This window comes from Carassius carassius, chromosome 22 (assembly GCF_963082965.1).
Source record: "Carassius carassius chromosome 22, fCarCar2.1, whole genome shotgun sequence".
NCBI lineage: Eukaryota > Metazoa > Chordata > Actinopteri > Cypriniformes > Cyprinidae > Carassius > Carassius carassius.
In genome coordinates this window covers 9560894-9587079 of record NC_081776.1, presented here as the reverse complement: position 1 = coordinate 9587079, position 26186 = coordinate 9560894, and the positions used below count along the sequence as shown (strand labels likewise).

Sequence of the window (26186 nt, the reverse complement as noted above, 5' to 3'; positions counted from 1 at the left end):
AACGGACAGACTGCAAAAAGAGTTTTACAGAAGCCTACTTGCAGGTCGACATGAGGCACCACACAGGCATACGGCCTTATTCATGTTCTCAGTGTAACAAGAGTTTCTTCTTCAGTTCTTCCTGCCTTAAGAGGCACCTGCGTATTTACACGGGAGAGAAAACCTTCCAGTGCTTGAACTGTGGGAAAAGATTTCAACAGTCATATTATCTTAAAGTTCAATTCCAGACTCATGTAGAAAAGAGATCTGAAAGCAGGACGTCTAATGCTTCATTGATGGGATTAACTTGGGGGAAAGGAATATAAAGTATTAGGATAAGTGTTTACACACACATCGTTATTTGTTTTTTTTTTTTATTTCATATTTGTTCTCATACACACACAGGAACCTGTAATGTAGGTCAAATTATGTTTTATATCAACATTAAGTGAAAATATACCTTAGTCGGAGTATATACTTAATTTAATTTTTCAGAAGTGAAAATTATGTGATAAGGAACACGTACAGACTGTCCAATGAATGTTTATTTATTTTAGTGTTGCATCTTGGCTAAGGTCAATAAAAAATGCGTTGTTGATTTATAACAAAAAACTGTTGGGTTTTCTTAAAAAGCACATGCTAAAACATTTTAATTTTACATATCTGTGACCCTGGACCACAAAAGTAAGTGTACATTTTTCGAAACTGAGATTTATACATCATCTGAAAGCTGAAAAAAAAAAAGCTTGCCACACATGAATGTATGGTTTATTAGGATCTGACAGTATTTGGCCGAGATACAACTATTTGAAAATCTGGAATCTGAGGGTGCAAAAAAAATCTTAATATCGAGAAAATCGCCTTTAAAGTTGTCCAAATTAATTCTTAGCAATGCATATCACTAATCAAAAATTAGGTTTTGATATATTTACAGTAGGAAATTTACAAAATTTCTTAATGGAACATGATCTTTATGCTAATGTTTTTTTGGCATAAAAGAAAAATCTATACGATTTTTGACCTATACGATTTTTTTTTTTTGGCTATTGCTAAAATGATACCCCAGCGACTGAAGACCAGGGTGGTCCAGGGTCACATATAACAGTAACTACAAACGTTTCACATTATAACTTTTAATTATGCATTATAAGGGTTAAATTACCTTACAACCAAACTAAAATGTGACATAACGTAATAAAAGACGAACCTCGACTGTGCATCGAAGGTAAACTGGAAAGCTTTCCATTGTCTTATTAGTTTTCCAGTGTAAGTTTAAATCACATTATATACATAGACCTTTTTTAACGAAAGGAAGATAAAAAGATAATTAATGTGCCTAATAAACTTTTATCCACTGCACTACCTGTACTGTCCGCTAGGTGGCACCAACACAACGCCATTTAAATGTGTTCCAGGTGTTCTCTGTTGCGTCAGTGTGTACAGCAGTCAGCAGCACCAGCAGCTCTCAATAATAATAACAACGAAAAAGGTAGGAATTGGTACGAAAACATTATTTATTTTTATTTACTTTCTGGCTCTAGATATTGTTAGCAGCAGATGTGATGATTTTGAAACTCAAAGTTACTCAAACCACAGCCTACTAATCAGCAAATCTAATTTGGGTTCAGCTGTCATGTCTGTGGTCCATCAGCAAAGAAGCATTGTTGAAAATATAATCAAACTAAATAGACAACTGTGCAATTGTACAGTGGTTGCATTTGGCATTGTTTTCTTTAATAAAACAAACCTAGAATCCAGGTCTTAAAAGCATTTCGGTGCCCAGTGAACCCTCTGATTCAGAGACCCCAATCAGAAGAAATGCAGTGCTTTTCATTTGATTGCTTCTGAAATGTTGTCATGTTTAAATTGTAATAATGATTTATAATATATTAATTCTTCTGAATTCATATGCCAGCTTTGTCATTACTTTTAATGTTAAAGTAATATTAATGTTAATCTTTCCCTCCAGTGAGTTGTTAACTGAACATTATATCTGAAAATCTAGTCATTTTGGTTCCTCAAGACTTGGCTTTTGAAGACTTGGAATATAGTGCACGAGTGTCATGGACTGCTTTTGTGAATGCTTGAATGGTGCTTTGGCATCCCTTTACAAGCTTGAAAGCCCCAGTACCCCTCGATTTTTTTCTTTTCCTTTAGATTTCTACAGTTATCATTAATGGACAAAAAGTAAGATTCCTGCCTTTCTTTCCTTTTTTCCCTGACAGCAAAGCATAAAATCAATACTGCTGTATTAGAACACAAAACAGCAAAGTGCAGACACTTGTGGGTGGTTGTTTGGAGTCCCTTGGTCCATTCATTCTGTAAGTGTTTCCAGCTGTGATGGGAGAGGCCGGTGTCTGCCCAGCTGCTGCGCACTGACCTTCCACTTACAGCAGGAGGGACAGAGTCATTTACTAATGAAAGAAGCATAAGGATCCAAATGACTTTGAAATACTTTTTTTGATGAGTGCAATTTTTACATCAACCTTTAAATCAGGCTCCAATGTGTATATGAGTTTGTTTCTTGATGGGAACAGATTTGGCAAATTTAGCACTCCATCACTTGCTCACCAAAGGATCCTCTGCAGTGAATGGGTGCCGCCAGAATGAGAGTCTAAACAGCTGATAAAAACATTACAGTAATCCACACAGCTAGTCAATCAATTATGTCTTGCGAAGGGAAAAGCTGCGTGTTTGTTGGAAACAAATCCACCATTAATGCATTTTAACTTAAAATCATTGCTTCTGGCAAAAATCCATAATAACTTTTCCTCCAGTGAAAAAGTCCAGGCCCTATTGTCCTCAAAATCCACCTATATATTTATTTAGAACTGTTTTGGACTGTTTTCGCATGTGAACGGTCCCTGATCTGTGCATATTTCTCTCCCGTTTCAGACAAGATGACTCATTCATGTGGAAATCAATATAATGAACAGAGTATAGACATCTAAGTTGTGAATTTATTACAAACATGCAGCTTTTCACTTTACAAGATGTAGCAAGTGATGTTATGCTCCAAATCTGTTCTGATGAAGAATCAAACAAACAAACTAACAAATATACATATTGGATGGCCTGAGGGGTGAGTAAAATGTAAGCAAGTTTTAATTTTTAAGTGCACTTTTCCTTTAATTAAACACAAGACTGTAAGAGATCCAACTTGTACATGTGATTTAATTCTGGAAGGCCTGCAGTTCTCTATAAAAGTGTAATGAGTTTAATTAAAGATGTGAGTGAAAGGGGCACCAATTTTTAACTGACAAAAAGGCTATTTAAATGTTTGTCCAATTTAATTTGACACTCATCCGTAACTTTTCTTTGAGTCTTCTCCTCATTAGCTTAACTACAGAATTTTAGCCAACACAAGGGCACGGTTCCCTCTCCTTCCATATGTGTTATCATCTCACCCTCTTACCCTCTCATCTCAAACAATCAATTACCTGGCTGAAGTAAGCTGGAAATTGCGTTTGCACCCATGAAAGCCCAAATAAACAAGATTAGACAGTGGTGATCGAATTCCATAGAACTGAGACCCTGATGAGGACAAATTCCCTCATCTGCCAAACTCCTGCCGCATTCAGCCGATGAATCTGTGGGAACAGCTCACGAACTGTGTCTCTGTTTGTGCTTTTGCTTTGTTTCAGAGAACAGATTACCATGGAACCTGGTATTCTGGGGATTTGTTACTGAAGAAGTGAGGACAGAAGTGAAGGTGTGTGTGTATATGAGATCGAATTCTTCAAGCACTAGTATAACTAGTAATCTTCACCTTCACCTTCACCACATTCAAGTACATGCTTTGAATCAGTCAATCTATGTACAGTATGTGGTATGTAATATTTATGGATTAATTTTTAGGGAATTAAGATATAATTGAGTTGCATGAAAATTTAGGAAAAATAGATTTCCATACTGTATCTTATTTTTGATTCAAAGCTACTTACAGTTTCTAGTGTTACAAGGTGAATATAAATGTTAAAATCAAACGGTGTTATAGAATAATAATAATAAAAAACACATTTCTATATTCTCCAAAAATTCCAAAATACATTTACATTACATTTATTCACTTAGCTGATGCTTTTATCCAAAGCGACTTACAATTGCCACATATGTCAGAGGTCACACACCTCTGGAGCAACTAGGGGTTAAGTGTCTTGCTCAGGAACACATTGGTGTCTCACAGTGGATTCGAACCGGGGTCTCTCACACCAAAGACATGTGTCTTATCCACTGCGCTAGCACCACCCCATACGCAGAAGAATTCACAGTTTGGGAAGGAAAACAACCGTGTATTTGCTTTTAAAATGAGGCAGTTTAAACGCAGCAGCATTAACTTTCTTATAATTGATTATTTAACTCACGACATTGAATTTTAATCATCAGATCAATGTATTTTTACACCTCAAATCAGGTTGCTCTGAAATGTATTGTTACCCTAGTTGCATTTGTTCATAGAGCATCCTAAATACATTTGAACAGGTGTGCAGTGGTACAGCGAATAACCTTTGTGAAAAAGCAAAAAAAAAACAATTTGTGGAAAATTGTGTCAGAAAAGACATGCTGTTAAGGGGCACCACTGAAAGATATTTTAATGACACTCAAACTGGGGCACACAGTGCATTTCGGTTTTAGGAAGTCATTCGTTTATGAAAGAATTCACATACAATCAAACACGGTCCCATGTGGGTCGTTGCCTATATGAGATTAATGTAACTTTGGTTTGTGTCTAGTGGGCTTTGTGTTATTTAATAGCTCTTCTGAGACCATGATAAAGTTAGAATGCATACATAAAGAGCCCTGCCTCTGCTTAATGAGCTAATCCGTTTAATGCTAACTTCACACCCACCAAAGAATCGCTTCCAGTCTCCCCTTTAGACACGAAAGACGGAAGCAAGACTATAAATAGACCTTTAATAGATTAATGCAGTTTCTGTGATTTGTTGTTGAGGTCGGATCCGAGGCGACTAGTGAGAAATGAAGGTGTTTATCTGTTGCTCTTTCTCAATCTCAATTCCTTCCCCTGTTTTTTTTTAATCAATTATGAATCTTCGGAACTCTCTCTCTCTTTTTTGTAGTTTCACACCTGTGTTTCTCTGCACTTTTCTTGTCATCGCTCTGGCTTTAATGATAAGTCTTTCACTTTCAAACACACAGACAGGGCCGAACTACCAAAATCGGCAAGTGGCGGCTGGGCCACTTTAGTATCCTGGGGTTCTGTGTTCAGAAATAGCCGGTTGCACAAACTCATTTGAGCTGTGTTATACCCTCAGAGACAAACTTCCAGCCCTGGAACCAATTAGTGCAGGAGTAGCCCCTTCACAAGTCCACCAGACACATTTTGGGCATGGAGACAGAGGCAGGTGCTACTCTGGAGAAGTAATCAACAGCACCTCTGTTCTAAGGTGAGATGGAAAACTTTGGAGAGTGCTGAGTCACACTTGTCTGACAGACTGGCGTGTGAAAGAAATGTAAAGAAGTCTCAGAATTCTCCTTTGAGATATTTCAGAGGTTTCAGAGGACATTATCATATTTGTCTTAAAGGCACAGAAGCAAAAATGGATTTAAGAGACAGAGAGAGGATGTAAAATGGACAGTTTTTAACAGTAATGTATAAATGACCTTTTGACTAGGATCAGGAAGAGAAAGCAAGAGATCTGATAGACATTCAAAAACACTGCAAAAGATAAATCTTTATTTCTCCCAGATTATAACAATAAAAAGTTAACAAGTGCAATTAGAACTCCGCTGACTCCCACCCACCCACTGACCCTATAATAAAAACAGAGAGAGTTTAACAGGTGGACGGCCATATCACACTTCAACTGAGGTACCAACCACTATCACAGAACAAGGTGCTAGGCATGTACTACAGATTTACCGTAAGGCAGTTTTTAACCATTATAACTTATTACTCCAAAACATAACACATCTCTCTTCCCTCCACATTGAGAAAACTATTAGTTTCACCTTAAATATATAAACAAGATCACAAGAATTTCTCCTCTATACACAACACATCTCAGCACGACGCTGTGTGTTATTGCAGGTGAATACTCACAGCCTAACAGTGGCTACTTTTACCTATGTCTAGTTGGTTTCAACTCAGTGCACAAGTTCAATAGGGATAAAAATGTTTTTTTAAATTTATGCATTTAGCAGACACTTTTATCCAAAGCGACTTACAGTGCATTCAGGCTATCAATTTTTACATATCATATCATGTGTTCCCGGGGAATCGAACCCCCAACCTTGCTCTTGATAGCGCATTGCTCTACTAATTGAGCTACAGGAACACAATGTTCAAAGTTTCAAACAAAATGTTGCTGTATTTCTAAAATGAAGTGAACTCACAGGCATCTGACTATCCAGATCTACACTCCATGAAGTCAAGTTTCAGGTTCTTATGGTCAATAAATGAATGTTCTTCTTTATTATCTATTGCTTTATGTTGAAACTATTTCCCCGGCCTAAAATTTCTGAAGTAACAAAGTATGGTAAAATGGTGATGTCACTTCTTGGAAACAGAATTAGAAAATTGAACAATGGTAAATGTGACCGTGCCTTAACACACTGTATGAAATATTTTTTTTTTAATATTAACTGCAGTTTAAAATGTCTTGATCCTGTTGGGTTAAATTCAAATCAAAATTATAATCTTTTCACTACTTCAAGAAAAGCCAACCAATAGCTTCAGAGCAGTGCAAACATATACTGTAGATATTTATCGACACAGCGGCCTCTGCTCTATCTTTTAGCAAAGTCCTATTCCCTGCATCTAAGTCCTAACATCTGTCATGACAAGGCAAGATAGTGTGTGTCAAAGACAACAGTCTCATTAAAGTCCTTCAACAGCTGTCGAAAAGTAGATCCAGCTGAACAAGCCTCTTTTGATTGGGCAGAGAAACTCACTTGCAGCTTTCAGTCTCAGCATCAGCGTCTTCATGTGGAGAGAATGCCATCCAGCAGAGCTGCAGGAGGTAGCCAGCACAGTCCGTGTCCTAAATGTAGATGGGACCAGCAGAAGAGTCTCTGAATATAAAATCTCCATTTCCTGGCTGTCCCTCCTTTGTCATACTAAGTATATCCTTGGGATCAAAGCTGGATATCTAGAGAAATGTAGAGAGAGGAGATCAAGATTAACATTTAAATCTTATTATAAAGATTTATCTGTTAACACCCATATTTGAGGTTTTATTGAGAGTATTAAATTCATGCAGAATTTTAGAATACAAGTGTGTATTCTCTGTCAGTGATGTATGATGATCTTTAAAGGGAGAACAGGATCTCCCAGTGGAACGGATGTGTTGATTAAGCCCTGTGGATGCTTTATTATAATCAGACAGCAGCTCTGTAGCCATGGGCAAGCCCGAGCACGATTGAACCTTGCATTCACAAACAATCTCAACCTGTTTACATGCTGATCTACATCACTGTACAGAGAGACAGCATCCTCACACTGGAAGATTTTGGATTGCTAATAAGGCCCAAAACAGAAGTCAGGCTGACACAACACAGATCCTTACCAACACTTTCATGAACAAAATGAATGTATTTTGGGAACCTCAGCTCAACAGACTTTTTTTTCTTGCTTAAATGCGAGCTTATGTGACACACTTGTGTGGTTTCAATAAAAGTTCATCTTAAGTGACAGCATTTGTGGCATAATGTTGATTGCCACAAAAATGAATTTAATTTTGTCTCTTATTTTCATCTACAATCTTGGATAGAGCGTGCCACTTATGCAAGTGTCCAATCCGTAAATTAAAATACTCACCAAGTCAAAAGTATAACCACAAGACATAAACAATATGCATGTTAACATGATTTTAGCATGAAAACTCACTTTCTAACCTTTTCCTTGTAAAGTCATCTAATTTTACAACTTTGCTGCCATGGCAACATAACCAGCAAAACTCTAAAATTAACATAATATGATGAGAACAGCTTTATAGCTCAAATAATGCAAACTATTTAATAAGATTAATTTATGTCAATGCTTTTATAAAATAGTTCCATTGTAAGTGCATCGTTGTAACCTTGATTTTTGCTTTATGATAAAAGAAGAAAAGGACAGTACACCTCCACAGTACTCTCTAAACATGTTTAATAAACATTATGGTCTTCGTCAAGTTGTCAAAAACATTGAAACCTGAATATGTGTGGGCAACAAAAAGGTTAGCTGTTAACCAAGTGAAGTGAAAGTGACATTCAGCCAAGTATGGTGACCCATACTCAGAATTTGTGCTCTGCATTTAACCCATCCGAAATGCATACACACAGAGCAGTGAACACACACTGTGAGCACACACCCGGAGCAGTGGGCAGCCATTTATGCTGCGGCGCCCGGGGAGCAGTTGGGGGTTCGATGCCTTGCTCAAGGGCACCTAAGTGGTGGTATTGAAGGTGGAGAGAGAACTGTACATGCACTCCCCCCACCTACAATTCCTGCCGGCCCGGGACTCGAACTCACAACCTTTCGATTGGGAGTCCGACTCTCTAACCATTAGGCCACGACTTTCCTTTCCTTCCCTTCCCTTTCCTTCCCTTCCCTTCCCTTCCCTTCCCAATAAGCTGATAACACAAATAAGCAAGAAATCAACTGGGGAGGACACATTATGATCTCAGAATATGATACACACACACACACACACACACAAAATATGCCACTGTCATCATTTGGCACTTATGTTGTTCATTTGTTGCTTTTTCCATTTCCCATAATTATATACAGTACAGACCAAAAGTTTGGACACACCTTCTCATTCAAAGAGTTTTCTTTATTTTCATGACTATGAAAATTTATAGATTCACACTGAAGGCATCAAAACTATGAATTAACACATGTGGAATTATATATGGAATTATATACATAACAAAAAAGTGTGAAACAACTGAAAATGTCATATTGTAGGTTCTTCAAAGTAGCCACCTTTTGCTTTGATTACTGCTTTGCACACTCTTGGCATTCTCTTGATGAGCTTCAAGAGGTAGTCACCTGAAATGGTCTTCCAACAGTCTTGAAGGAGTTCCCCGAGAGATGCTTAGCACTTGTTGGCCCTTTTGCCTTCTGTCTGCGGTCCAGCTAACCCCTAAACCATCTCGATTGGGTTCAGGTCCGGTGACTGTGGAGGCCAGGTCATCTGGCACAGCTCCCCATCACTCTCCTTCTTGGTCAAATAGCCCTTGATGCCTTCAGTGTGACTCTACAATTTTCATAGTCATACAATTTTGGGAAGTCGTGGCCTAATGGTTAGAGAGTCGGACTCCCAATCGAAAGGTCGTGAGTTCGAGTCCCGGGCCGGCAGGAATTGTGGGTGGGGGGAGTGCATGTACAGTTCTCTCTCCACCTTCAATACCACGACTTAGGTGCCCTTGAGCAAGGCATCGAACCCCCAACTGCTCCCCGGGCGCCGCAGCATAAATGGCTGCCCACTGCTCCGGGTGTGTGCTCACAGTGTGTGTGTGTGTGTGTTCACTGCTCTGTGTGTGTGCATTTCGGATGGGTTAAATGCAGAGCACAAATTCTGAGTATGGGTCACCATACTTGGCTGAATGTCACGTCACTTCTTCACTTCTTAAAATAAAAAAAACTCTTTGAATGAGAAGGTGTGTCCAAACTTTTGGTCTGTACTGTATATATATATATATGAATGTTGTTGGTTCCTTGCTTTTGTTAGTCGATTTGGATAAAGGCTAAATGCATAAATGTAAATAACAAAATGTTTTCTCTTGAAGTGTTGCTTAGCAAACCTCCATCTTGGCAGAGCATGAACGCACACTTGCGACTGCTGGTACACTTGACTTGAGTTACTTCGAAAGAGAATAAACATTTGGATCCCACTGCCACTTGAGTGAGACTTGTGAGCTTCATAAATGGAAATGTCATATAAAGAAAGAACATTTAGTCAACCCGTTCCCACAAACTAATCCTGTTTGTAATGACGAATGCCTGACTCAATTCGACTGGCTGATCCTTGCACTCCTCTGGACTTGGTCAGATTTTTAAATGTAGTCTGGGCAAATGTTTTGGGAATGTCCAAAGCTCTGGCCTACTTTCGAGAAGGGGGTGTTTGCACAGAGCGCCATGCTCATTTATAATGCATTACAGAATGCTTTTAAGCAATGTAGGCCAGGAGTGCAGACAGGTTTGTTGGTCTTGGAGAACACACCTCTGAGGAACACACCACTGTACATGCAGTTGAAATGTCACACACAGGTCTTTCCTTACTCCACAGCTGTCCTAGAAAGTACTCAAAATGGAGCATTTTTTTTCGTGTTCTGTCAACAGCTTCATCAATTGCCAGTTGAAGACATTATTACATTCTTATTTAAGCATTACGATGATATTTAATGTAATCACACACACACACACACACACACACGCGTGTGTGTGTGTGTGTGTGTGTGTGTGTGCGTGCTCTTGTTTTTGTAACATATCAGGACACAACTCTGTATAATGACATGGGTATGACACAGGTATTACCAGGAGAGGGTGACTTATGAGGACATAACCCATGTCCCCATTTTTCAAAACGCTTATAAATCATACAGAATGAGTTTTTTTGAGAAAGTAAAATTACAAAGTAAAAGTTTCCTGTGAGGGTTAGGGTTAGGTGTAGGGTTGGTGGAGGGCCATAGAATATACAGTTTGTACAGTTTAAAAACCATTATGCCTATGGGATGTCCCCACTTTTCACAAAAACAAACACACACACACGCATACATTAAAAAACATTTATTCGTTTGCAAAAAGAAAATGTGAATATAACAAGCTGGATATATTGTTACAATATACATAAAAAGTATCCATAATAATTGGGGACAATGTACTTCTTTGTATTGTTTTAGAGGTAATGGAAATGCCTGTTAAATTAATGTCCTGGCAGAAAATTACCAGTAAATTATACCGCTATAATGCTGCTTGCAGCTCCATTATGGATTTATGTGGTTTTCCACCCATTCTTACTGCTTCTAAGACCATTGCAAGCCATTTTAAAATTTGGTCAAAACCTCCAGTCCACAACCCCTGAGAAATGATTGTTTTGGGAGATGAGGCAGAGGCTTTCTGATGGGAAGTGCTCCAAGTTGGTGACATTCAAATGAAAATATCAGTTTTGTGCAACTGTAGACCTTACAGAGAGAAATAGCTTAATTAATATGTTTGCATTTCAGAAGACTATGGCTCTCAGTATCAAAGGCAAATTGACTGGTGATTTTAAAACAATGCTTGCTGCTACACTCCATTACATAATGAAAATTGAGCGTCGGCTTTGCATAGTGTGTCAAATTCTCAGCCTTTTACGCTTTTTAATTGGCTTAAAGGCTTGTGTTTAAAGTAGAAGTGCAGGCTCTATCTCCTAATGTAGCTTACCGCCTCATTATTCTTATTGAATGCCTGTAGAAGATGTAATGATGCATTTGCCATAACCCAATGATTGTCTGTAATTTCATTATAGCCTTTAGGGTATTCAAAATATACCCATTTTTTTCTTAATTGTTTTCTTAAAAAAAAAAAATTCATGGATCTGCCAACGTAATACCAATGCCATCTGGAACCATGATTAGAAAACTCCAAAACAGACAAGCAATTCTATCAGGAAAGCTACAGGAAACCGCTATCTTCACTCACTGGTTGGGAGATGTTTAATTATTATCAGATGGATTATCTCTTATTTGATTCTATGAAAAAATTGCATTTTATTCAGTGATGCTATTTAGTTTGCTGACAACTGTAGTCCAGAGCCTGCAGGTACCTTTGGGATATTCGATTACTGTTGTGTCTTACTATCAGAATTAATCTGACCACTCAGAATCACGGTCCATCACAAACTGTGACATTAATGACTAAGTCATAGTTTTACAGTATTATCAAAGTTGATGATTATAAGTTGATGATTTACAGTATTATCAAAGTTGATGACCACTTGTATTAGATTCCTGTAGACTGTTATTACTGCCTATGATCCCAAATGCAATGTTTGTATTTCTGTTATTTGTTTTCTGTTATTTTCTGTTTTTGTTCATACAATAAAAGTCAGTGTTGTCCAAAACTAGACTGGACCCCACTGACATAATTGTATGGTTAAAAAAAAAAAAAACTGAAAGAAGTTCTATATATATATATAAAGTGTTCAACAAATGAAAGAAACACATTTAAATCGAACTATTTGCGAGTATTGAGTTTGTCCCGTCATTTTGTTATAAGTTCAATATTTGTTATTTTGGTATAAGTTCATATTTGTTAAGTTCAAGGTGTTGATAAAAGTGCACATTAGCACAGCGATCGTGAACGCAGTCACGAGAGAAGCTGTGTTTCAAATGCTTTGATGTGAATTACATCTCAAGTATGCCAATATTCAATTAACCTTATCCTTGGAAATTCTCTTGGAGTCAAAAAGACAGATGAGTCCATCTGTCTTATCTTTAAAGCATCTTTAAAGTGCGAGACGCATCATCATCATATTACACGCTAAATTCCACTCGCCTGCCTCCAGACGTTTTGCTCTCAGATGACAGGACGGGTGTGGAAGGTGGGGGGCGAGAATCAGAGAATTGAAAGCTCATTGGCTCGTTCAGTTTGGATTTCAAAATGACTGGCCAAAAAAAAAAAATTAACTAGCTTCAAAAATAACTCCAGATTTGGACGTGTGCTGTAATTTCTTCGGGCATTTATGTTTCTTGTCTGTCAGATTGTGCAATCTGATCTGGGAGACATCTTGGGTAAAATGCTAAGACAGACATCAGTTATATCTTTTCTCTGACTGTATGACGTACAGTACACACTACAGTTCAAAAATTTGGGGTCAGTAATTTTTTTTTTAAGCAATTAACAATTTAATTAATCTGGGTTGCATTACATTTATTAAGAGAGAGGTTAAAAACATAATGTTACAAAAGATTTATATTAAATAAATGCTGTTCTTTTAAACTGTTTTTAACATTGATAAAATAATAAGACATGTTATGACCACTGAAATATCAGCTTTATAAAAATTACATTTTAAAATGTATTAAATTTGGACAAAGGCGTTTGTCATGTTTTTATAATATTGCATGGGCAAAGGTGCAAAGGCGTTGTTTGGCAGGGGTTTGAGTTGGATGCCAAGGGTCGCCGTGTCAAGGTCATGTCAGGCAACAGTGAGCGACAGATGTAACAGATGGCAGAGCAAATGCTACCTCATACTGAGTCAGATTAGCCAGCAGAGACTCATGTGGCCAGCACCTGCAGTTAGTAGAAGTTTCCCCTCAGTCTCATCTGAAACAGTTTCTGCGCTGTCTGAATAGTTCCTCTGCCTGAGCCAAGAATTTGCAGGCTTTTAAAAGGTCAGCTTTACACCATTCTTTTATTATCCATTTATGCCCAGCTGGTGAATTCTGACTTTTAAGTGTATCCTGGTGTCTATCAGACATCAGTCTACTTGAAAATCACCTTTGCTCACTTTGTGAACTAGGAATATCTACCAACTGTTGAGACATCTGCTGCACAGTTTCTACACATTTCCTCCTATGTGAAGTACAGAAATCACATGCAAACAAACAAAATAATGCACAAGTGACATGAATTGAGTCAGACTCATTGTCCATTCGCATTCATTAGTTTGGTTGACTCACCAGGCTGTTGAGGTCTGGAAGGTCAAGCGTGTAGGGCTCTGTGCTTCTCCTCTCAAACTGTGCCGTGCATGTTGGTGGTGACTCAGGCCTGATCCCATGTTGTGTTCGCCCTCCTGAGCCGTGCTGTGCCATTGACTCCTGGCCTGTTTGAGCCACCGTCCTCCCAGCCCCCATTTCTCCAGGTAGACCCGGCACAACTCATAGTTCATAGCAGAGTAGTACAGGAAGTCCAAAGCCAAGAGGACCATGACAAAAAAGCCGTAAATCCACACACCGATGAGGGCGGTGTAGTTACTAAAGTGAAAGAAAGGATAATGATGGAAGTTAGTGACCTACAAGGAATAATAATAATAATAATAAATAACAGGAATTATCATATCATTACAAGGAAGAATAGACCTGATTTTCTCCCCATTAAAATTAACCAATGCAAAGAAAAGAGAGGTCGATGCCTGTAAAAGTGCTGTAATTGCTTTCCACTGGCCTTTCTGAATGCTTTGGGAAAATAGTGTGCAGGTTTGGCTAACGCTGTACAGCTACCCAGTGGTTTGGGATTCTACAATGGGATCAATTTGTTCTAGAGCGGTGAAATAACATTTTCATGCTTCTCCAGAATCAGTGCATGGTGATAGACTTGCTTTCATGTCACTGCTTCCCATCATGGAGCTGAAGTTTAATTGATTTGTTTTGGATTTGTACTATGATGTTTCTCACAGAGATGCTTGACTGAAACAACAGGGCTTGGTTCTTCATACGTACACCTGAGGCGGTCACAGAGTGAGATATTGCAGTATCTTTTATGAAGGCTTAATGTCAGAGGAATTCTTTCATCGTCGGAACAGACAATTTGATCTGGATGCGCGGTTCACTTGGGAATAACGATTAGGAAGTTGCACACACAGCAGGCATCAACAGAGATGTTTCGGAAACTGCTGATGCAGGCAGCAACAATACAATCATACATCACTTTTGTTTTTATCAAGATATTGTGCTGCTATTTTTAAATCCTTTTAAAATGCATTCATTTCACTTCCTACAGTCATGAATATGCTAAAATATTCAAGATTAGGAGGTCATTGAAAAAAATTAATTCACTCAATATTTACAAAATATTTTACAAAAATAAATATATTATATCTTAAACTTTGTATTTCTAATTAATTATATTATCAACTTAGAAACTATTTATTAAATAAGAGTATTTTCTTGTAAAACATGCTTTAATACACTTTTTTTATTTACAACTTTTGAAAATCCGTTTTTATAGTGCGATTACACACACACACACACACACACACACACACACACACACACACACATTATTTTTAATGACATAAGTGTTATAGAATGATAAAATTTTTTTTATCGAAACCATAGTTTTTAACTTGTTTAAAAAATTAATCTCAACTTCTGTTATATTTATATTATAATATATTTCTATTATATTCATGTTTTATATTAATATATAACAATGCAAAGTATTTAACTTTTTGTTTTAATTTTTTTTTATTTACAACTTTCAATGTATTTTTATATATATATATATATATATAGAATAATAAAAAGTATTTTATTGAAATCATAATTTTTTACTTGAATTAAAGATGTGTATGTTTTGTGAAATACTTATTTCTAAGTTATCTCTCCTATAAGATATTCATATGATATATATTTATCACAAGTAAATATTTTAATTCATATTTACTTAATAATATACTTAATAATTTATTTGCAATAATAATTTGTCTTTTTGGTCAATTACAATTACTGAATATTGGATTTTTTTATAATATCACATATTTTTCTCACACAGTATAAATGGATCTTTATATACAAAAATAAATAGCTGCCTTTATATTTTAGGTAGTGGGTCCCTCACAATTGGGTCATCATATATGAAGGTCCTTGACTTCAAAAAGTTTGGAAACCCCTGATTTAATGAAAAATGTCCTAAATGAACCTGAATTTAATCTCTTCTGTCTCTTTTTCTCTGTCTCATGCAAGTGGTTTTGTATCTGCTGAAAATGCATTTTGAACCGCGTTTGCATATGTGTGAGGATGGCAGACAAATCTGGCCTGCCACAAAAAAGCAAGTTCATCTGATTGTCCCATTTTTCTAACCTCCCTCACAGTCAGCTGGAGGGATAAACAAGCCGTGATGATATTCAGAAGAAAGGCGTCACTCTACTGATCTCGGGTCTGGCTCACTGCACCGGAGACTGGGAGTCAGTTTTCAGACTTAGTTATTTTAACAGCCTGTGGGAAAATCTGAACGGCACTTCTAACCTTCTGTGGCCATTATAGCAGAGGAAGGGCTTTCACAAAACAGTGTACGGGTCAGAACCCTGTCAGAGGAAGTTTTAGTCGAGGCTGACTGGCTGTGGTAGGGTTTGGATGGATGGACCAGCTACAAATGAATATGCAGGAAGGATTAATCGAGGCCCATTTTTAGAAGTGTGTGCTGAGGGTAGATTACACTGTCTAAATTTGATCTCTTACCAATTAATAAAATAAAAAGTGCCAGAGAAAGTGCATGTGAATGAGAAATGTTCAGAGAATCTCAGATTATCACTAGCAGCATCAGAGGTTGTTAGTCATACCTGAGGCTATAAATGTCATTTAATTCAGGGATTTTCTAAATTTACTGTATATATTACGACAAACTTAACAATTTTACTTTTAACAATTTAATAACTTTAATATATTAACTGAATATGCTAAATGCAATATTTTTACTTCTCTTTTTATTAGAAATCTAGAGATTAAATCATGATTATTTTACTTTATAGAAGCCATTAAAGATGAATCTGCTTTTTTTGTGAATAATATGCTTATTTTTAAAGTGATCTCTCCTGTATGATATTCATGTTTTACAATCATGTTATAGTTAATATAAAGTATTTTCCAGAAAATATATGTTCATAATTTATTTTAAAATATCCTTTTAATTGCCAATATTCTATCATTTCATATTTATTAATTTTAGTCGGCTTTACTCAAATGGCATCTAATATTAACCTTGTAAATTGAACCAAATAATCATTAATTTCATATATTAATTTAATCAAGTATCAGTATTTAATTAAATGTGAACACTCCTGAATTTATTTATTATTTTATTATATTAAAATAATTATTTCTCATCATATATGTCATGTCAACAGTATATTTTTGAAATTTATTTATGTGTTTATATAGTTATTTATTTCATATTTTTTTTTATTTTTGTCTTTTTTATTTTTGGTCAGCCATAGTTATGATCAAAACAAAAATAATTTAAATAATTGTGTTTACAAGATCAACACTGCTTGTCAGCTCTTTATGGAAAAACTGTGGACCCTCATGCTGGTTGTGGGAAATTGGTTCAGAGCTCAACCAAAGCAGGGTGCATGTTAGCAAAATACTTTTATTTCAGAACAATTACTCACTTGTGAGCAAAGCCGTCTGAATTGGTGGTGAGGTTGACCTGCATCACGCTCTGAAATTCAGTTTCGTTGCAGCAATACTTGAAGGCTGTGTTGTTATGGTGACAGCAGAACATGTAGGTCTTGTTGTCCGAGAGTCGAGGGCAGTGGAAACCAAAGTGATAGCGCCCCTTGTGGTCGGAGTAAGGTTCACAGACTCTGAAGTGTGCTGAGAGAGCTGCAGAGAGATAAAACATGAGGATGAGGGAATAAAGCAAGTCATTCATGGGTCGATAGAGCTGGGTGATTTCAAACAGCTCATGATCTGATTCAAGGTAGAATGAATGACTTCTGATATGTGCTAGATAGAGATTATTGGGGTGGAACAGAGGGAGAGATTTACAGAGCAGATCTTTCATGTCTTTAGTAACTGGCTGCTAAACGCTGCCAGATTCATTTAATACATCCTTTCTGACATTCAGAAGTCTGTCATGTGGCACATTTCAACTCCAGAACAACATTCACTGTAAAAGTGAGAGTTTCTAATATCATAAGTAACATAACAACATGTTCGTCTCGCGCAGACTCTCAACTCATGAACTAACTCACTGTCAAACAATCCTGGCAGCAGTAAATGCTCAGATAATGAAGTTTGCAGAATCTTGGAAACATTTTAATGTCAAGGCAAATGAATGAGCAAGTATCTTGGCCATTCCTCTTTTTTTTCTATGAAAAATGCAGTGCTCATCAGCAGTGTCCGTTGACTTGCCCTCTAAAGTGCACCTGCTCATCTCTAAAGCTTCATATAGAGCTTTATGGAAAAGAAGAAAGCACTGTGCTGTCATTTGCATATAGATGAGAGCAGTCTGAGAATGCACTATTGGTGAGTGGAATGGACAGGGACACTAGAGTTGGATGTCAGTGAATTTGATGGACCTCGCTTTCCGTTTTTTCAGTATTAATATTTGTGCCAGAGGTGTTGTTGCTCTGAACTGTACACCCGAGTGTCAGTACTGTTGTGGGAGAAATTGCTGAGATTTTATGCACTGTGATATATTTATATATCTGTGAAAAAAAACAACAAAAAAAACAGCAGAACCATTTTTTACTGTTTTCACTTGTAAGTGCATATTTCTCTCCTGAGAATATATATATATTTTTTTACAAATATGCAGCTTTTTACTCCACAAGATGTTAATCGATTGTGTAGATTACTTTTGGATTATTGTAATGTTTTTATCAGATGTTTGAAATCTCATTCTGACGGCACCCATTCACTGTAGAGGATCCATTGGCAAGTAATGGCAGGTGATGTAATTTCTCCAAATCTGTTCTGATGAAGAAACAAATTCATCTATATCTTGCTGTGGGTGAATACATATTCAGCTATTTTTCAGCTATTTATTTAAGTTTTCCAGTTATTTCGAGGCAATTATTCTGATTCACATGAGGACAATAAATGAGCAAAGAAGGGGTTTAGGTCTGGAAAAGACTCGCAAGAACTGGAATAGAAACAATAACTTTAATGTTAATTGCTATGAATCCAAGTTGAATAAGAGAGGCAAAAATATTATGACACAGGAAACTATTTAATGTTTACCACATTTGACCCCTCGCTAATGACCAAAACGTCTAATTACGTGAGCATGCAAGCATACAGAGAGACTGGTAATGATCGGAATAAATCAGCGCTGACAGCAGCGTGGGCCAAAGAGCCCTCCAGTGCCACCTTTCACCCCATAAAGAGCCCAGTATTACAGGGGAAGTTATTTGGCAGTGCTCAGGTTATGTATCCATCAACCAAACAGGCAAAAAGTCAGGCAATAAGCACGTCTCTCATATTTGGAAAGGGGGAAAAAAGAACAAAAGAAAAACCTGGGGTGTGAAATGAAAACCACCTGTTGGCGATTTATTTTTTAGTTTTCTTTTCCACCATGGCAGCAGGAATATTTAAGTGTTTTTTTATTTTATTTTGGTATGCCACATGATCAACACCCATATGGCTCTCTGCGCTGATGGGCAACACCTTGGTTCATGCTCATTTCACCAGAAGTAAAGTGAGAATGAAATGTGAATGTTTGTGATGTCTACACCTATCTGACAGATCTGAAACCATAACATCAACCCTTGAAATCATATATGACCACAGAATCCATTTTCGGTGTGTACAGTACACTAAAACCTCAGTAAGGAGAATGCATTAAATTGAGCACAAGTGACAGTATTTATAATGACAGATATTTATAATGTTACAAACAAATTCTATTGTTATGGTTGTTATTGTAATTCTAATGATTACCTTTTTTATTTTGTAGTCTAAGGTGGAAACAGGCTTCCAGCTTAATGATGGTTTGGTGCTAGTTTCATTAGTGAAATATTCAGAAATAAGTGATGTAATTACTCCCCTCAGCAGTCTGATGACAAATGATGAGAACATAATAGTCTTCAACGAAACGGATATAGCAAAACATGAATAAATCTAATGCAATTTTTAGCATGTAAAAAGCAACACCATGGTTATTTATTTATTTATTTTTAGCAATTTTATTATTTTAATTCAGCACAATGTGTGTTGATGCAATATATGAATTGGTCCTATATGTGACCCTGGACCACAAAACCAGTCTTAAGTCGCTGGGGTATATTATAAGCATTAGCCAAAAAAAAAAAAAAATGTACGGGTCAAAATTATCGATTTTTCTTCTATGTCAAAAATCATTAGGATATAAAGATCATGTTCCATGAAGATATTTTGTACAATTCCTACCATAAATATATAAAAACTTAAATTTTGTTTAGTAATATATATATATTGCTAAGAATTGATTTGGACGAATTCAAAGGCGATTTTCTCAGTATTTCGATTTTTTTTTTGCACCCTTATATTCCAGATTTTCAAATAGTTGTGTGTCTCAGCCAAATATCGTCCGATCCTAATAAACCATAAATCAATGGAATGCTTATTTATTCAGCCTTCAGATTATGTATAAGTCTTAATTTTGAAAAATTGAAAAATTTGTGGTCCAGGGTCACACATAATAAATAAAAACACTAAACTAAAATGTATTGTTCATTTGTTTAATCGTTCATTGAATTATTCAGTCACTTTTACAGTATAAATAACTACTTTATGCAACTGATATTGTCATATGAACAACTAGTCAAAAGCAACCACGATTTAATGACTTGTGCTCAGTAAGTGAGACAGATTATTTCAGTATCCTTTCAGACATACAAGTTTTTGATTCACTGAAGAAGAACGACTGTGAATTCCCAGGTTCCTTACAAGTGCAAAAGTACAGTGTTTTATCCATGTTGGTGGAAGAATGCACATTCAGGAACTGTAAACTGAACCAAAAGTCATAAATCATACAGTTCATCTGTATTTCTTTTTTTAAACCATGGAATCGGTTCCCAGTCATACTTAACACTGGGCTTGGCAAGTGCTCTTCTTCAGTTTTTTGCTCTTTCAGATAGTTCAGTTGGGAGAGCTGAAAAGTGCTCCATGACCTCTCTCTTTGCATACAAAAGGCATACAAGACATTTGCTCAGAGAAAACCAAAGATGAATAGAGATATCGTTCATGATTATTGAAGTGAGCTCATTCAAGAGAGTCCACTAAATGTTTTAAAGATACTGATGTTGCCATAAATTGATAGGCTTATGACTATTAACCTCAAGGAATGGCAGATTTTGAATGGGGTAGAATGCCTCATGAAACCAATCAAGAGCTTCGTGGACTCATAAAGGTGAAAGTTCAAGTTCTTGTGGGAGTTTCTGCAGATGAAGGCAGTCAGCATGTGTTTTCTGGCAGAGAGAGCAGATCTACCTGCTTGTGTTTTATAATGATGGTGGACTGTAGCTCTCGCTCATTATAACTAGTTACATGATTGCAAAGAAAATTCAATGAAAGAAATATTAAATTATTTACAGATGTTTGAAAAAGGGCCTTGTCCTCAAGTTACTTTTGGGGAATTGTGTCTGTCTATGTTAGAATTAACATGTTCGTACTCACTGGAGAAAGGCAGTGAAATGGTTTATGAATGACACTTTGCACCATTTCTCTATGATGTTCAGCCATTAGGTTTGTGAAAAAAAGTAAAATTAAAACTTAATTTATTACTGTTACGGCAAATCTGAATTTCCAGTGTTCAGTATCGCATGATCCTTCAGAAATCATTCTAATATACTGATTTGGTGCTCAAGATTTCTTATTATTATCAATGTTGAAAACAGTTCTGCTGCTTAATATTTTTTGTGGAAACTATTTTTTCAGGATTTTTTCCAGAGATTTGAAAAGAACAGGATTTATATACATTGTCACTTTGATCAATTTAATGCATCCTCGCTGAATGAAAGTATTGATATCTTTAAAAAAATATTTGTATATATTTTAGTTTTTTTTAAATATATTTTCAATTAAAATTATATATGGATCAATATACAATATACAATATATAAAATGCAGTCAAGTATGCCAGAATCCAAAAGACTCCTGAATTGTCCACAACCTGGCACTCAAACTGGGAAATGCTCTGTGCAAATTGCATTCAGCTGATTTTTTGGCCGTGTTTGAACCGTTACCTGATTTGCATAATTTCCTTAGTGTATTGGATGCTAAAACAACACAAACGTAATTTGCAAATAAACGATTATCAACAGCCACAATTCATTCTTAGTGAATTCCCCCTGTGAGGTACGCCTGGCTCCACTTGTCTTGACACATTACAGAGTGAGTGAATGGGACTACAAAATAAAAAGGTATTTGTAAAAATATTCCCCAAGTATTTCTCTAAATATTTCTCTCATTCAATTCCTTTCCCTCTCTATCCTCTCTATTCTGTTATAACAGCATAGTCTTCAGAGCTCGATCCAAACACACATTTGTCATCGCCCTGGCCTTTAATATAATGGCAGAATCAGGCTTGAGGCTTTCATACTGGCTGTTTGTTTTATGGGAAATGGTTTTAGGTATGGAATTCATCTAAGGGCCATTTGATGAAATGTTCAGTGAGGATCTGTTGAGCAGATGAACAGTAATAGCGGCTTATGCTTTGCATAAAGATTTCCATTTAGTGAAAAAAGTAGATTAGATTAGGATTGAATTAAGTTGAATGTGAGTTGGATGGAAGCTGTTGAACCAGAGGTTTATTAAAAAGTCAGAAAAGACTTTCAGTACAGATGAGATCATTTGTATGTCAAATTCGTCAGAACGAACCATGTATGAATTCCACAGCTTCAAGTATGTGATCTAATCTTCATCTGGGACCTCATAACAAAGGCAATGTTATTTTATAAAAAAATACAAATATACAAATACATACAGAAATACAGTGTACAATAATATATTTGTTTCTTATGGTCAGGAATGCATCATTTTATGACTAATAAGATCTACATAAATCTGTCTTTTGCATGTTTTTATGCAGGATGGTTGGTAGGACACAAATTGCAATTCCTTTTTTGGAATAAATGAATACAAATAATAATTTGCATATACCTCTATGTACCATATTTTATAAGTGAGGGTTTTAAGATATTTTATTAATTGCATCCATCTTTTAATTGCCATCAATTTTTAATTACAACAAAAAAAAAATTTTTACACTGTGGCTGAAAGAGCTCAACATACTGCAACTTAAGAAAACATGTGCAAATAGAAAAAGAACCAGCAAATTAAGAAAACATCTTAATCAGTTTGACAACACGTGCTGAAAATACTCAAAATACAGAAAATCGTTGCACAATGGAAATGACCCCTACAACCATAATTAACCATGGATTATTATAGTTAAAGTGTAGTAACCATGTTTTTTGGCATATTGATTACCATTTGTTTAACCACATTTGTACAAATACCATGTTCAAACTATTGTTATGATGTAGCAAAATCATGGTTAATCTGTGGTTACCATGATCTAACTATAGTAATCATGTTTTAATTTTTTTATTAATTATTTTTATTTGTTTATTTCTTTAGTAAAACCATTGTTAATTCTAGTAAGAGAAGTTGTAAAAGTACATTAGCCATCTTTACATAATGTTTCACAGTTACAGAACTGTGTATTTTGTCAGCTTTAGGCTATTTAGGCTAATAATATCCCAAAAAGCTAAGGAATCACATGATCCTGATGTTAAAATAAACAAAAATCACCTTTCAGAGTAGACATTGATAAGCATGACCCAGTCACTTGTTGCGGTTCCCTTACATTTCTGATGTGGTCTGTGCATATTTACAATGCGTTTCTTATATACATGAAATTAATTTATTTTTACATTTTTACATTTTATTTTTCATTTTTCATATAATATTAAATAGCAGATTTTTTGACTGTTTGCTCTGTTACTAGATCAAAAATGGTAGTTGCTTCTTGGAAATGCTACACCAATGGTAAACTAACTTTTTAAGAAGTTTCAGTTTATTTTGTGCATGCTAAATGGCCCATGAATTGCTTTCACTGACATCACAGACATTATTTTACCCTTTTCACATGCTTGATGCTTGTCTAACAAATCACTGCACACTTTGCCGGGCAGAAAGAACAGCGAGGCCATTTTTCAATCTTAAGTAACTCAGTTAAATTAGAGTTTCTGCATAGTCTAATCCATCTCAGTCTGCATTAAATCCAAGTCATGGCTTCTGAGGGCACGTGCCTGACTCAGATTGTGTTCTAATGTAAAACGTAAACCTGCATGGAAATAATATTCATTTGCAATACTTGTTTGATATGGTCTTACCTGCATTGGACAGCAAAATAAAGATGACAGCCAAGGTGTTGAAGGACCAGTGGCTGTTCATGGTCATCTTTCAGCCCTCATGAAGAAAGTCAACACACACTCAATTCTCACCGCCTGGTGGTCATTTTATTCTGCAAGCTCTGAAAGAAAAAAACACACAAATATACAGGTGTGTAAATTTCATATTCTCAGAACAAGACAATAACAACTTAAAAATTCAGTCATCATTTACTAACCCTCATGTTGTTCCAACATGAAATGTAATGGAGTGAACAACTCATACATTATTTGAACAAAAACATCTGTTGGGGTTGAGTTACATGTGCAATAACTGATAAGAAGGAGCTACAGCTGGCATTACACTGATCCTTTCATTATTGTTGAACTTGAACTTGAACTTGAGATTAATGATGAAGACTTGAGATTTGAAAATATTGATGAGGGACATCTTGGTCTGAAAAATACCACACAGTATGGTATTGACAAATAGATACAGCATGGTAATGGTAATGACAAATAGATACAGCATGGTAATGGTAATGACAAATAGATACAGCATGGTAATGGTAATGACAAATAGATACAGCATGGTAATGGTAATGACAAATAGATACAGCATGGTAATGGTAATGACAAATAGATACAGCATGGTAATGACAAATAGATACAGCATGTTGCAAAGGATTAAATGTGATAATTCCTTATTGATGATTCCATCCATCCATGCTTCTCTCTTCATGTGCTCTCTGTGATGAAAAGCACATTTTATAACAAAGCGATATGAATAAAACTCTCCAGTCCCAACACAACATATCAAATCAAATCTTTCAGTCTAAAGCCTTTTCAAGGCCTTCACATCCTTTCAAACCCTGGTGCAACTGTCATGAGACAAATAAGAAAAACTATAAGATGCACCAAAGAGGATGTGTTTGAAATCGAATACACTTGCTACTACAGGCCATGCAGTATAACTGCGTACTTATTTTTATTTATTTATTTTGGTATTGTATATGGTCAGAGCCATGGCTTTGCTGTTAATACATCATGCGCAAAATGTGTATTTTACCATTACTATTGCAGTTTTTAATAAATAAAAGTACCAAAAAAAAAGCCAAAGCAATACTTTGTAAAACAAGATTTATAATAGAAAATATATTATGATTGTACATTAATATTGGTTAATTTAAATATTATAGATACTTATATATTGTAAGATATTAATTTAATAATTGTTAATAATTATTTAATTATAACATTACATTTTAATAATGTAAATAATAGCAATTCATGAAATCATTTAATGGTCAATTATTTAGATTTTATCGTTAATTTGTTATTTTAAATGATTATTAATTTAATTATATAATATTTTTTTTTCATTTGATTTAAGTCAAATGTAAAAATGTTCTAATGTTTGGCAGTCCGATAAATACATAAATAAATAAATAAATAAATAAATTCATAAATAAATAAATAAAGTGAGTGAGTGAGTTAGTTCTGGTTTATCTGTTATTGCATCATGTGGGAAACATTTTCAAATCCAGTTTATGTAATTTCTTTGTGTTTGTGTTTTTAATTATATTTATTACATTTTATATATTTATTAGGTTTGTTAATTTATAAACTACAATGTTCAATATATATTTACTTTAATTGTCAATTATTAATTTATTAATCAAATGTATTAATTTAATTGATTATTAATAATTTAGTTTTTTTACATTTGGTTTAGTAGAATTAAAAAAAAAAAGTTTGCTAGTCCATTCATAAAACTTAAAATCACTATTATTTAAGGTTTATTTGTCACTTCCTGTCTGTATGGTAGGTAAATATAAAGTAAAGTCAACCATATTGTATTGTACGCAATGTGATCAGGTTGTATGTGGAATTATTTGTCACATATTGTAGGTCACCCAGACTTCCCATGCATACAGAAAGTTCCCATACTGTGCACAGTATGTGTTCTTCATAATGCAAAAATAGTGAAAGCACTATGTTATACCTAGAGACCATAAGGATGCTGAAAGGGGACCTCATGGAATAGATGCATGTGATATATAAAACAGAGATCTTCAGGCAGGAAGAGGAGAAATATGGCCCTCAAGCACAACCAGCTATTGGTTAAATGGAGCTGCATTGCATTATACATGCATTGAACTAAAGGGGTTTATATGTGCTTAGTGTGTATGTGTGAGTGTGTGTGTTTCTCAAGATATATATTTGTCATCAATCTTACTTATCTTTCTCTGTGTGTTTATACAGTAGTCAGCATGTCTGTGTATGGTTTACAGCTACACTAACAGCCTGGTCTCTCAAAGCTGGCCGTCTGTCATAACACGTCACCATGCCAATCCACCTCTGTCACCCATGCAGGCCTAACAATGGCTTGTTGGCAGTGACAAACACTCCCTCTTGCCAAAATGGAGGAAACAAACCACACACACACACACA

The 26186-nt window shown here is 35.7% G+C and overlaps 1 protein-coding gene and 1 long non-coding RNA gene across 3 annotated transcripts; one reads left to right on the top strand and one right to left on the bottom strand.

Annotated features, from left to right (window-relative positions):
- The first annotated feature begins 1426 nt into the window (after window positions 1–1426).
- On the top strand, window positions 1427–26186 carry LOC132098892 (uncharacterized). Its single transcript, XR_009422992.1, has 5 exons — window positions 1427–1478; window positions 3624–3691; window positions 5253–5384; window positions 23749–23906; window positions 25998–26186. It is a non-coding gene; the product is annotated as an uncharacterized LOC132098892 (long non-coding RNA).
- On the bottom strand, window positions 6526–23872 carry LOC132098891 (protein shisa-like-1a). 2 transcript variants are annotated; one of them, XM_059505163.1, is made up of 4 exons: window positions 23736–23872; window positions 17022–17235; window positions 13594–13887; window positions 6526–7088 (listed from the first exon to the last, which is right to left on the bottom strand). In XM_059505163.1, coding segments are annotated over exons 1-4 (576 nt in total). In that variant the 5' UTR covers window positions 23803–23872; the 3' UTR covers window positions 6526–7087. The 2 variants fall into 2 exon arrangements, with proteins under 2 accessions (XP_059361146.1, XP_059361145.1); XM_059505162.1 differs by lacking the exon at window positions 6526–7088 and having other exon boundaries at window positions 13590–13887.

Excerpts from the sequence above, each read along its gene's own strand:
- LOC132098891 (XM_059505162.1), bottom strand. The coding sequence starts at position 23,802 with ATGACCATGAACAGCCACTGGTCCTTCAACACCTTGGCTGTCATCTTT. Across the intron at positions 17,236-23,735 it reads TATTTTGCTGTCCAATGCAG|CTCTCTCAGCACACTTCAGA; the intron begins GTAAGACCATAT and ends ATCTCTCTGCAG. Across the intron at positions 13,888-17,021 it reads TCAGACGGCTTTGCTCACAA|TAACTACACCGCCCTCATCG; the intron begins GTGAGTAATTGT and ends CTTTCACTTTAG.